The sequence below is a fragment of the Dermacentor albipictus genome, chromosome 7 (assembly GCF_038994185.2).
Source record: "Dermacentor albipictus isolate Rhodes 1998 colony chromosome 7, USDA_Dalb.pri_finalv2, whole genome shotgun sequence".
Classification (NCBI taxonomy): domain Eukaryota; kingdom Metazoa; phylum Arthropoda; class Arachnida; order Ixodida; family Ixodidae; genus Dermacentor; species Dermacentor albipictus.
In genome coordinates, this window is record NC_091827.1 from 51,148,923 (window position 1) to 51,162,330 (window position 13,408).

At 43.6% G+C, this 13,408-nt stretch overlaps 1 protein-coding gene across 2 annotated transcripts in view; it reads left to right on the plus strand.

The window, feature by feature from the left end:
* The window catches only part of LOC135910125 (uncharacterized), a 76,850-nt gene that overhangs the window by 61,856 nt on the left and 1,586 nt on the right, over positions 1-13,408 (plus strand). For both annotated transcript variants that reach the window (XM_065442170.1, XM_065442169.1), the window contains exons 2-4: positions 4,567-4,674; positions 5,270-5,287; positions 8,906-9,007. In XM_065442170.1, the coding sequence (XP_065298242.1) occupies positions 4,567-4,674; positions 5,270-5,287; positions 8,906-9,007 (228 nt within the window). The remainder of the gene's footprint in view (positions 1-4,566; positions 4,675-5,269; positions 5,288-8,905; positions 9,008-13,408) is intronic.

Genomic DNA, 13,408 nt, shown 5'->3' on the forward strand with positions numbered 1-13,408 from the left:
GTTAGCAGTTGCGTTACTCGAAATAAAGACACAATCCCACACCTCATGCGTCTCCTGATATAGGATTCCATTGAAACGATTCACAAAAAGCTTTGCCTAGCGTAGATTCCGAAGAGTGCTTTGGATCTGCCGTAATTTATTTTTTATCCCATGGCAATAAACGGGACACTGCTCGAACTTCGGGGGTGATGTAAACTTGGTGGGTGTGCTGGCTCTTGTCGAGATCAACAGGTCGCGCGACAGGAAGAGTACAATACCATCGCGTTAGAAGTAAATGGGTCAGTTGGCACTAATTTTGGGCTCATAAATCTGTTCTGTACCTCTTGGTGCGACATTAAAAAAAGCAAAAGACGTAAAAGAAAACACGCCGGAGGCGCAATCTTTCATAAACTCTACGAGCGGTCCACCCTTCGTGCTATTTCTGGTAATTTATTCTTACGGAAACCATATAAGCTCTTTGAGCAACAACGAAGGTTTTACCAGATAACAGTTAATTTTGAAAAAAAAGAAAAGAATTAGCGCCTGACAATCTCCGCGTTTACAGCTCAGAGCTTGATGCACCTATGAGAACTGAATAATAAATGCGTACACTGTTCGCACAGAGACCAACACGCGCGTAATAAAGGAGTGCGTTGTAGCAGGAACCTTCTAGAAGCTGGGTGCAATAATTAACCACGGCGCCGAGATCGGTTTGAGAGTCTCGTCTACCGCAACGCTATATAGCTGCGTTTTGTGGTGCTTTCGCATCATTGCAGAGCGATCTCGGCAATCAAATAAAACAACGCATCCCAGACTGCGCAGGTGATATAGCATGGAGTCACCTGTAATAACAGCTGTTCAAACTCTACGAAACCAAGCTTCTTTGCTGCTTATATACGCATACCTAACCGTCTCTCGAGGCAGTTTTCCTACGGCCGGAATGACGCCCAAGCTGTGTTTGCCTGAGCAGAGACCATGTGATTTGTGTGCACCCTGGGTGTTATTCGCGAATTCGAGGGTGATAATTAGTGTTTTTGCATGTAAATTGAAAGAGCGTTCTTGAAGTGGAAGTGGCAAAGCCAGTGTCAAGCAGACACGATTAACTGCTTTGTTCGCTCCTATTGTTTTGTTCATATTGTCACGTGGTAGTGACGGTGAAGAAAGCAAAACGGTGAATGGCAAAACTAGCGTTTTATTGGGCGAACTTGTGCCCACAGAAGCAAGTTACACTCAAAGGAGAGCAATAGCGGCGAACACGATCGGCGGTAGTCGAAATCTGATGTGCGGGTCAAGCGCGTCGGCTTTTATACATCAGTCGTCGAATGTTCCAGAGTAATCACTGGCATCTTCTTCCATAAATGTATACATTATTCGCGTCGCGCATACATGCAGTCAGATTGCACAATGTTAATTCGGTCACAGACAGCGGATGGAACCATCGATAACATTCCAGAAACTTCCGATACATGCAGGCGCGTCCTGCGCTGTGCGATAACATTTGTTAGGCGGTGAAACGGTGTTACCAGATAAAGATAAACAAGTACACGTGTCAATATCGAGCGCAATGTATTGCATGTGCGATACGTTATATTGTAATAAATGCATGTACCGCTATTGATACATACCACAGCTGTACGCGTGCTTACCGATGAATAAATTTTCTTGTGATTTAGGCTAGCACTATCTAATTATACAAATTCCCTCTACCACATAATCTGTTAGTGAGCGGCCGTGGTTGTACGTAGCCTTCATGTACTATACCTTGTCTGTATATGGGAATTTTTGTTAACTTGTAAAGAAGTTTTTGTTGGTGGCATAAGTGAGGGTGTTAGTAAAACGCATGGACACGGACATTTCTGTGAACACTTGCCGTGCTCAGTCCACGGTTCTCGTATGTTGTCGTCGGTGATATTGCGCTGTCATCGTGACCCAGAAAGTTGGCATCGTCATTTGTTGGAATGAACTTTTTCTAAACACGCCTAGCCGTCTCTGGAGGCAAAGTTCAGCGGCCAGAGTGGTGCGTTATAAGTTATGTTTGCCTCAAGAACAATTTCGTACTTGTAGCCGCCGCGGTTTTCGCATATGAGGCTGACTGCAAGTATACACAAGATTTATCACATACGGTGCCGTAGTATTGTTGAACTCACAGTTTCCAGTGTTCATTATAGTCAACACCATTTGCTGTTCTTGTTCAAAGCGAGAACAGTGGCACGGGAGGTGATCGACGGTCTCCTCACACTTGCACTTAGCGCACGTAGGTGAATCGGCCATTCCAATGTGATAGTGGTACGTGTTAGTGAAGGCTAATTCTACACTCACTGCCGCCACAGCAGTGTTGAGTCACGACGCTAAGGGTTTGTTGCTAATTGCAGGTTTAGTGATGGGTCAGGGCTGCGTCATCGACGATTAGAGTTCTGCGGGGTATTCCAGCGACTCAACATGATAGTACGCGCGAAATTGCGGAACTCTCTTGCAGTGTCGACTCTTGATAAAGGTACAATGAGTGTCGGTGCTCCAGGCTGGGCACGTCGAGCAGTGTCATTGGTGATGTGACATCCTTCAGTGGCTGCCGCGACATTTGATGTGTATCTGACTGTATAACCTACGTGGCGACAATGTGAAGTACTGCGGACTGGCTTGCTGTGCCGATCCTGATATCAGTTGCTCATTATGTATCATTGTAAGGGCTTCATTAAAGTCTGCAACCCGAACCATACCCGGGCCGGCATATTGTAGCGATGCCTTTTTTCGATGCTAATGGCGTTTCGTGCTCTTCGTGTTCGCGACTGGCAGCGTTCAGCGCTTCACCCGGGGTCGCAGCGTCGTTCACGAGGACAGCCAGCGCACTGTGACTCCGCGTGCTCATTGCTTTCGCAGCGCGCTCGCTGCCTACTGCTGCGTGACGTAATCAGAACGTCGTCTCCAGGGGGCGTGGCTCTGCGGTCGGTGCTAAAACCCCTTAAACTTCGTAAAGTAGTGACACTTTCCTCCGCGTTCACTCCTCCTGATTTCTCCTCTCCTTCACGCTCCCTCATCGACCGTGGCGCCGCCTACACCACTCGAGCGTAGCTACGGCGCCAACATGCGCTCCTCGCCACTCCGTATAGACGCTTCTCGAGCAAAAATGGCGCTGATTCACGGCGCGAGGGCCCACGTGATGCTATTAGGCCAATAGCGACGCGGCGTCGGCCTCGGCGAGAGCACGCGAGGAGGCGGCGGCATTCTTCAAAGCGTGGCAGTACTTTTCGAAGTTTAAGGGGCTTTACTCGATGCAGCCTTCCAGTTTCAATTTGGTGCGCCCTGACGGCCCAAATTCGTTTGCCGCAGTTCCGTGGGTAATCGCACTCTTCCAGATCTATAAGTTGATATTTCTTTCATAGAGAGGTCGTATCAATTTCCCAATTGCGATGAGCCCGCTGAAAGTGAATCTTTGAAAGTTCATTATGGAGCTTTTGTTAGTTAGTGACTGATTACCACGTAATACCCGTCACCCTATGCTCGCCACCACTGACGGAATGTCACTGAAGGAAATGTACTTTTGTTTTAAAACAGCTACCTTTAATACTTCTTGAGGTCTTAAACATCTGGTATATATAGCTCTACCCCGCGACCGGTTTCCCACACTTCTCATACTTGTTTCCACTTTGACAGCCCTAATGCGAACGCATTAAAAGCTTTTTGCAATCCTCAAAGAAAGCCCGCAAAACACAAAGAAGTGTCGTGTGACTATGGTCGTGCGGTTCTCTTCGTGGGCTTCTTTCAGGCTCAATTGGAAAACAAAACTTATGTAGCGCGCATTGAGCAACAGAAAGCTCGATCGGGAATTTTTCAGGATGGTCTCCAGTATATTTATTGACGCTTTTGCTCTGAATATATTATTTAATAAAGATAAATACCAAATAATAACTAATTACGTAATCAGTCGAAATAAAGATATTATAGTCAGACTTGCCCAAAGCGTCGGCAAACATCACCTTGGTTCTGTTCAGCTACGTGGCACTTGCATATATGTTTTTAAATTCTGGCGGTCTTTATGTATACGTCTTTATGTACACGGTCTCTATGTCACGCGGTCTTTATGTACAGGTATGCTGTATTATTTACCTATACCCTATTGTATGCAAGATGAATGCTATACTATTAAGCCGCTATCGAAGTTTCTCAAACCAGGTCTAAGTTCTTGACTGAATTATTCCTCTGGATTATGTAGATCGTAGGGCTAGCGAAAGACATAAAACCTTTCATTCACGATGCCACGCCTTTCATACTAAATCTTCTATTATTGCAAAAAATAAATAAAGACAATGCTTCCGCTCACAATTTGAAAGTGATGTCACTTAACAGCCGGCTCAGTCACAACCGCGCGCATATTTAGAATGATCCACCCGAAGTGCTGAAGCGCCACACTCAACCTAGATATCGTTGCCAGGGCTCGGACCGTCGGGCGAAACTGCCACTTTTTATTTTTATCTCGTTATCAATAAATGGGGCCCTTCTGGGTCCTGGCGTAATGATGTGGATTAAAAAGACGTGCGCTGGATCCGCGTCATTTTTTTTTTTCATTGTTATTGTTTTCCTTCTTTGCAGAAACTGGCGTCCACGCCAAGCCCCTGTGCAAGGAGGTTGCCTTCGGCTGTCCAATGGGTTACGAGTGCAGGACGCCCAAGGAAGGTTGCCAGAGCCACTGTGAATGCTGTGAGCCTTACTTTGCAAAACTCACTTAGCAGGGCCTCCGAGATAGGGATTGTGCGCCGCAATAATTTCAGAGGCCGTGCATGTAGAACAGAGCTTCCTAGAAGAATTACCAAAGGAGACTGTGGCGCTAGTGCCTACGGGAGCTTGAAGTGGGGCGGTACAGCGGTCATATGTGAATGGCGGATTTGCTTGTACTTCGCCCTTCTGGTTTCGAAGGGCTTTGCGACTTTCCGAAATTGATCGTTTTCAACAAAATATTACTTTCGGAGGCAACAACTCGCGGCAATGATGCGTGTGCCCAGGGAACCGTTTACTTCTGCGAGTAAAAGGAGTAGGATTCCTTTAAAATTTAGGTAAGGATAAAGGCAGGAAACGTGTAATAAATAAAGCGACAACAACAAAATCTGAAGCCGAAAGCACGATCAGGTCAGACAGGTTCATATATTAACCAGCCGAACAAACACAGCGCTGGAGTTTAGCAATTTCTGTGGCGAAAATTATGCTATATGTTCCAAAGATGTGCAAAATTGAAAAAGTTATATGTGTGACGTAATTAATATTGTTAATGTTTTTTTTTTTGCTTCCCTCTTTACAGATGACCCGGTAGCCAATGGTGAGTGCACTTCTGTTTAAAGGGGCTGACAACAGGCCACAATAGGTTGTAAGACGTTGATGAAAATGACATGACCATGATTTATAGTGATAGAATCCAACATACAGTTCGCGATTTAAGTAGGAATTATAATTCCAAATTGGCAAAAGAAGTCTCAGAAATCAGTAAGTGGCGAACACTGGCGATGAAATCTTGGTACTTCGGATATAATCTATGGGATTACGTAAGTCAACTGTTGTTAAGTACAGCATAATTCTTGTTTAGAATTTCAATTGGTATATTATTAGACACTGGCGCGTTATTGTGTGCTTCGGAAATCAAAAGCGCGCGCATGGTAATGGCAACAGTCTGAAATGCGTATCACGTGTAAAAGCGTCGTTTCGTTTTCGATCCGATTGGTTTCGTTTTGACTGCTTAAGTACCAATGCAGTTGGACAGGAAACCACGAAAACACGTAGCTATTATCGCAGAAATACTTGTAACACTTGTAACACTAAAACATGAATCGCAGGAACATCGACTCGATAAACAAAACATTACTTTCGCACAGTTACGGCCGTACTTGTCATATCTGGCTCCCACTAATAACGGCGTATAATCGCTATCGCGCTCACCTGTCAGTGTTTTCAGCATTCTTCCAGTGAACGACTATACGTGTTGACTGCAGGTCGAAAAAAATCGGATAAAAAATTTTTCCGCTTCGTTTTCCGCGTTACCACTTCATGATTAGACGCTCTGATAAGTAAACATATTCCATTGCACAAAAACAAGAAAAAAGTAGGTACCATGAAAATTGCTTGTCAGTGCCTTTAAGACTTTCAACGTACCGAACGGAACATTTGCTCTTCTGCGATCTTTGCGTGATAAATAAAGACTTTGGAGTTGTCAAATTCTCAAATGGAATTAAATATGCGGAAATCTTCAGTTCCCTATATTGAGTCCAATAGAATAAAATGAAAGAACAAACCCCTTGAGTTCGAGCACAGTAGAGCGAACTGTAAAATTTTCAAATAAAATGATATAATCGGAAAGTTTCCGCTTCTAATAGTGAATCTAATGCCGAGTAATTCTCATTTGATATTTCCTAATATTATTTGGTATTCTCTAATATTTCAAATTTGAGGCGGCCTTTGCTGCTCCTCTCTCTCTCTTTGGCTCTACAGGTGCTAGTATGATCTTTTTATAATAGCCCGCAGACGAATATTCCGAAACTTTCAATATTATTTATCGAAGAGAATGCAGGAACAATAACATAGACTACTCGAGAGCTACTCTACATTTCGAATATTCGCACACACTTCCTATTGACGGGATACTAAGGGAAAAAATATACTAGGTTAAGGTGTATTAATGAATTGCGTTTCTGCAATAGCGAAGCTGCGTTTCTGCAATAGCGAAGCTGCCACTCTTAAATTACGTTGTGTAATTTAACGACCCGAAACTGCACAGTGACTTATGAGGAACATCGCTGCGGAGGTCTTCGAGTCAAATGCAATGACCGGCGGTTCCTTACCGCACGCACAGAGCATATCACACTAGCGATTTTGCGTTGTCCTCTCATCAGAATAAGACGGCCGGGGCATGCAGTCGAACCTGCAATCTCATTCTCAACAGTGTAACACGCCGTAGCCAATGGAACACCACGGTGGGTTTAAGAAAAATGGGGGCTTACATCGCGTCTCGATGAATCCACGGATTCGCCTGGCAAAATTGCGCGATGTTTTCTCCTACACCGAAATTACCCACCTTACCAGAATGCACCATTGAAATCCATGACGTGACATTGTTACACCGGCGCTAAATTTCCTCTGTGAAATACGAGAGTGAGTTTTTTTGGCCTTCACGTTTTCTTTTCACCAGTAGTCCAACTCTTCCGGCCACGTTAAAATTAACTAATTAAAAATCAAACTGGGCGTTTTGAATAATAACTTACCGATAAAAAGTTACTCAGTGTTGCTTTCAAGTGTCTCTCCAGTGCTTTGGGTTTCGTAACGGCAAGCCGTCTTGCGCAATAATGGTTGTGGTCTGAAAAACTGCGGCGCGTGCTCACTAAGAAGGATTGGCCGAGTATCGGTCGGCAAATGCATCATTGTAATACACTTCCTAAAGTTACGTAAAGGACGAAAAAAAAAGTATGGGTGGAGTAGTCATGCGCGGATCAAATAATTCGCTGTGTTGAAATTCAATGCAAAAGAAGACTGCCTGAAAGAGATAAGGAAAAAAAAAGATTACGCCAATCATATGCAGCTAGATGCTGGAATCTCTGAAGCGAAGCTTTTGATCGGGAATCGGTTAATTAAGTCACATAAAAGTAAATGCCGTATCTATCGTCATTTTATATTGAACGTGTAAGGTTATTCAATTTTCTATGTTTATGCGCCGCACAAGTCACTACGTTATTAAACATGCAATGTTTACTTTTGATGCGCCACATCGTTCGCAATGTATGGCTAAATATAAACAGTATAGTTTATTCGAATTCACACTGTGAGAGGTCGACACAGTGACGTCACCAGGATGATAGACGATGTTTGATGTTTGTCGGGGGAACGACTGCGAGGGGAGGTGTACGGAGACTGAACTACGGCGCCACGATATGCACTGTTAAAGTTGAATGTTACTCGCCCCTTTCTTCTTATGTCTTAGGCCTAATGGAAACCGAGGCACGCTCACGTGCTCTCTCACACGCACATGCTCACGCGTGTGCTAGTACGTGACGTGAAGCGCGCGCCAGTCGTCCTAAAGAGTCGGTAGGCGCTCACGCGCGACAAGTTGTACACGTGCGATCATGGCCGAATAATTGGAGTACATCGTCCGTTTAACGTTACGCGTACCGGTACTACCGCTACCCGAAATCCAGAGTTATGAAACGTCCGTCGTTCGAGGACAAAATACGGCGAACAAATTGGTTGAATGCACGCTTCACCAAGGCTTTTCAACTCTTAGAATGCATTCGGTATGAACATTGAGCACTTCACAAAAGCTCAGCTCACAGCCCTAGCTTTATATTTTTCGATCTTTAATTTGGTGTTTCATTATATGCCGTACGTTTACCGTATCTTTAAATCAACAGTAGTGTACATCGTCGGTCTGAGCCAATTTTTTGTATTTCTTAACACATGTTATTTGTAATATTTTGTTATTTTAAATATTTTGTTGCTTGAAATATTGCTTTGTTCTTGTGTAATATTTGTCTCGTATTGCTGGACTAGTTGCTGCGGTAATTCGGTGGCCGAGGGCACCTCAACCTGCGTTCATGCAACTTTTGCCTCTGCCACCTCCATTTGCATAGATTGAAAATAAATAAATAAATAAATAAACTTAACAAAAAATCAAGAAAGAAAAGCACCAAGCTGCTATGCTAGCAAACGAAGGTTCGATCGCGCCATCAAACACCTAATAATTCTTTCTTGTTTAAAAAAAAATTACTCGTGTATGAGCTATTCAGCAAGATCGCAGCAGCAGCAGCCACCGTCAGCAAATTCCGGGAGTGTTCGGTGAAAAAAAAATTAAAAAACAACTTCGATTCTCAGGAAAACGAATGGAATGACGACAATCTCAAGAAGACTTCACGCGTCCAACTCGTGTATTCCTTCACTTCGCCTCCCCCGCGCGCAGCGTCTCTGCCGCAGGGCTGTCCCATCCGCGTCAAGCCATGCGAGGAAGGACACTTCTGCAAGCCGGACAAGATCGGTGATTGCCACGCTTGCAACTGCGACAGTGAGTACCACACGCGCATTGCTTTCAGCCTTAGAGGAAACATCTAACCGGTAATAAGGAATAATGCGTGTTCGAATGTTGAAATTCCCTAATCGAATCGACCACGTACATTCGAGAAAAAAGAACGACCCGCGAATATCAAATCGAATACCGAATGGTCTCACCTCTCTAAACAAAGTAAACATGTGTGCTGTGTGACTTCGCGCGGTCATTCTGGTAAACAGGAAAGAAAAGGGAAAGCTCATTCGCATCGTTCGATACACGTAATGCCGTTAAGAACCGGACTTTTTGGTAAACCGAGGAGCTTGTGAATGATAAATAACCGAAATGTGGTCGTATACCTACGCACCATCACAATGGCAACGACTAAACACAATAACGGCACGTCGTCATATTTCGGTAGAGAGCTGTGTTCGTTGAAGGGGCAAACTATTAATGCGGGCATCGCACGTTGCTTTAAAGACATGCGAACTTGAGATTGCCCAAATAATTAATTTTGTTTGCTGCGTAAAACGGGAAACAAATTTGTAGACTTCCTAAAGGCGAGGCGCCCTTATTGATTAACGGGAAATTATTGAGCAGCCGTTAATTACTGTTTTTTTAAATATTGAAACCAATATAACCGGTATGGTTGCTTGCTTTGTCGGAAAAAAGCGGCAGTTATGATCGACTTGACGTAATGAACAAGGGATCGACAGAAGCACAACCTATTATAGAAGAAACTCTGTTATTATCACATATGTTTTTATTGTATGTCTCTTGTTTTCGATGTAGTGATTTACTAGTGTAGCCTTGGTGTACTGTTAATGTCGTATACTGCTGTTATATTTGTATGCCGCAGTTATTGTATTATTCATTACTGTGATTATTACATGTTCATTTTCTCACTCAGTAGTGTGAACGATATGCTGTGCCCGTGTGGACCACAATGTTTGAGCATTATATGTAACTACTGCGAGTGTCTTGTTGTGAGTTGTCGTAGTTAGTATGAGCCCCCCCGCCACCCTCTTTTTTATTACAGCATGCTTGCCATTGATGCATGACTTGTGTCACCGTGCTAAAATCACCTTTGGTGATTGCAGTATCTATAAATGAAAATATTATTTTAGGTTATATTACATTTTTTATAAGAAATCTATAGCCCAGATAGACATGATCTAGTCTTTTATGGCCTGCTGCTTTCCAGGCTGTAAGGAGAAAAATAAAAGAAGAAAATAATAGTGATTAAATAGGATGATGAGAAAAGGAGGAAGTTGCAGCCATGTTGATACGACGCGGTGTCTAGAACTTAGCGCAGAAGTCTTGAGACGAGGAATTAAGATGAAATTCCAGTAGTTACGAGGAGTTGCAGTCATCCGTGCGGGTTCTCGCAGAACTGATTTGCCATTTCCATTGTGCGTCTGCTTAGACATGTAGATCAATTCGGCTTCGCTACGGGATCTGCTGGCCTCCCGGTTTTGCTCCGATGGTAAAGCGACCACCAGGGAAATGGCGCTGATGCGGGTTCGATCCGCGTCCTACAGGATGGATTTTTTCTTCAACCGGGCGCAGCTTACTTTTCGAGGAAACTGTATGGGTTTATTTCGTAACTTCGGGCTGTAGTCGGGTGGATGAGGATTTTCATTCTCAGCATTCCTCCGCCTTCCGAATTCTCGCGGAAACTCACTTGCCACTAAGAACAATAGGGGTAACTTAAAGCACATTGAAGAATCATCTACGAAATCAAAAACAGATGCCAGAATTTTTATTCACATATGGTACCCTGAATAGAAACGCTCTAAAATACTAGGGGGAAAAAGACATATGGAATACGGCAACGAAGTCGCTAAAGATAGTGGAGGTATAGACTCTGAGTTCTCTTCTAATTTGGAACGGCTTAGGTGATTAAATAATACGTAGTAACGTGTTCTAGAAGGCAACGGATGAAAAAGAAAAGGACACTGCGGTATCACTAATTTCTGCATTTTTCAGGCGAAATGACATTATCGGTTAATGCGAATCAAGAAATGGGTATTTTGCAGTATAAATGACGTCGAATTGGATGTAGGTCTAACGCGTTCCCTACAACAGCGGACCGTACTTACTATGCACGCTGTCTCCGGATGCATCCGTCTTGCCAGGAAAGAAAAAAATATGCGTCATATGACTAAACCTGTGCCTTGCGTATACTTTCTACGCAGCCAATTTCGCAAAATGTCGCCTCCATGTCAAGCTGACCGACCATTTGACAAACGTGATTCGCGGTATAGCAAGGACCGGTTTATCATGTCTGCTTTTCTTTCTTTCTTTCTTTCTTTCTTTCTTTCTTTCTTTCTTTCTTTCTTTCTTTCTTTCTTTCTTTCTTTCTTTCTTTCTTTCTTTTCTTTCTTGGCTCTTTTTTCTACCTCTCTACATGCAGTGAGGGGTTCTGAGGAGGTCGCAAGTATTGCCATCTTCGTGACCTTGTCGCACAGAAAAAGACGAGTGCCTATACGTCGAATCGTGGCCAAGAAACGTGACGGTTATTTCTCCTGTTTCTTTTTTTGTTGTTCTTTTTTTTCGCTTCTTGTCATTGTGGTCGAGGCCTTCATTACACAGCTTGCGGTCGAGGTCGCCACTGGCGGTGATGCGTATGTTGGGGTGCGCGGAGACAGCAATTTGTGGCGGGGAGGCTAATTGTTCATTCAACTGGACATGCGACTCAATGGCGCATACATTTTTGCGAAAGGGGGACGGAAGCAAATTTGTAAAGAGCAACGATGGTGCTGGCGCATGCAGTAATCGAGCAAGAACGAAACGAGCTTTTCTTCAGACCTGTAGCCGTCGTATCAAGTGTACGGCGAACCACCTTTAGCGTCATTTCACGGTATAGACGGTTTCACTCGCGCGATAACAGCAGCGAGAATGCGGCCCCACGAAATTTCCAGACGCGGGCCTTATCAGCCTACTGCGCCAGAAGACAAAGTGCGTTTTTAAGTTCTTTTACTGGGCTGAAAGTCTATTTTTAACTTCTCAAATTAAAAAAGATGCGCATTACGCCTCGAAACTAATACAAAAAGGTTCCGTTTAATTACGGCAACATTAACTTGTAAAATTGTCTTTGTGTACAGAGGAAAAGTGTTGAAAATCTGCGGGCTTAGATTTTGACGCACACCTGCTACTCGATATCGCAGCCAATGCCTGTCTTGCTCGCTAAATTTAGCTGGCTACGTCAATGAACAGAACCGGAAGCTGTCCAGTGCTTATGTTTGTAAACAGTGACAGGGTCTATTAAATGTAGCCTCACTTATTCCGGTGTTGCTCCGCTTTGCAACTACAACACTGTTGGCTTCCGACAGCAGCGTAGTAAAAAGTAACGCAAGGGTGGCGCACTCGTTGTGGAAGCACATTAGCTGACACACAGGTTAACTGATAACTGTCCTCTTTTGGTAACGGTATTTACCCATTTGTTCAGCTGAAAGAAGACTGAGAAGGGATAGAAATACCACGACACCTATGACAAGACGGAAGCACGAATTAGATGGACAGAGTTACACACGGTGCTTTACAGTCATTATTTTTCAAATGTGTGAGGGTCTGTTATGGAACCATTGAAGTGCTCTCAGGCTCTCAAAGCTTTGTGACGCAGTTCTGCTGCTAGCCAAGAACCTATAGCCTTTTCGGCAACGGACAGTGAACAAATATTTGGAACATTAACTGATCGGATCGAATATGACAAGAAGTAAAGTTTAGATGCCTTCTATTAGACATTTAAAATGTCGGCACAACCTTAAAAATCATCGTTGTCTCACAGCCCCTACGTTTATTAACCCGAGAGGCAATCGTCGTTGAAACAGGCTGTGTAGTATACCTCCTATATAGTCACGAGTCACCACACACTGTCAATAAATGTGTCAGAGTCATACAATTTTATTCGAAGTTAATGCGGACTCTTGAAACTACACATATGTAATAGGAATGTGCTTTAGGTATTTTCCAGCGAGTTCTTGTAATTGTACGGAGCAATTCAGTGCCTTCGTTTATGTATTGCATTTTAGCAACTCTGTAAAACAAGATCCTGAATCCGACCAAACTTATTCTTAGTGTATACTGTCAGTAACGTCGCGCTTCTCCAGGAAAAACAGTCAAATCACTTTCACGAACCACTTGTACAAGTTATTTACTGACTTCTGGTAGAACAAGGATGAAAAAGACTACTACTTCACCACTGCTTAGAGAATGCAGCCCGTCGAACGTAACATCAAACATGCTAGTAAAGTGCTCACGTGTAGCAATGCTCTGCCCTCTGGTGTGAACTATACACAGTAAGCAGAGGCATCTAATGACCCGCACCTCAGTTACGGTTCAATTCAATTCAATCTTTATTTTTCTCTTGTACAGAGAAGGAGACAGGACTAAAAGCTCGTAAGCTTGACAGAGGTC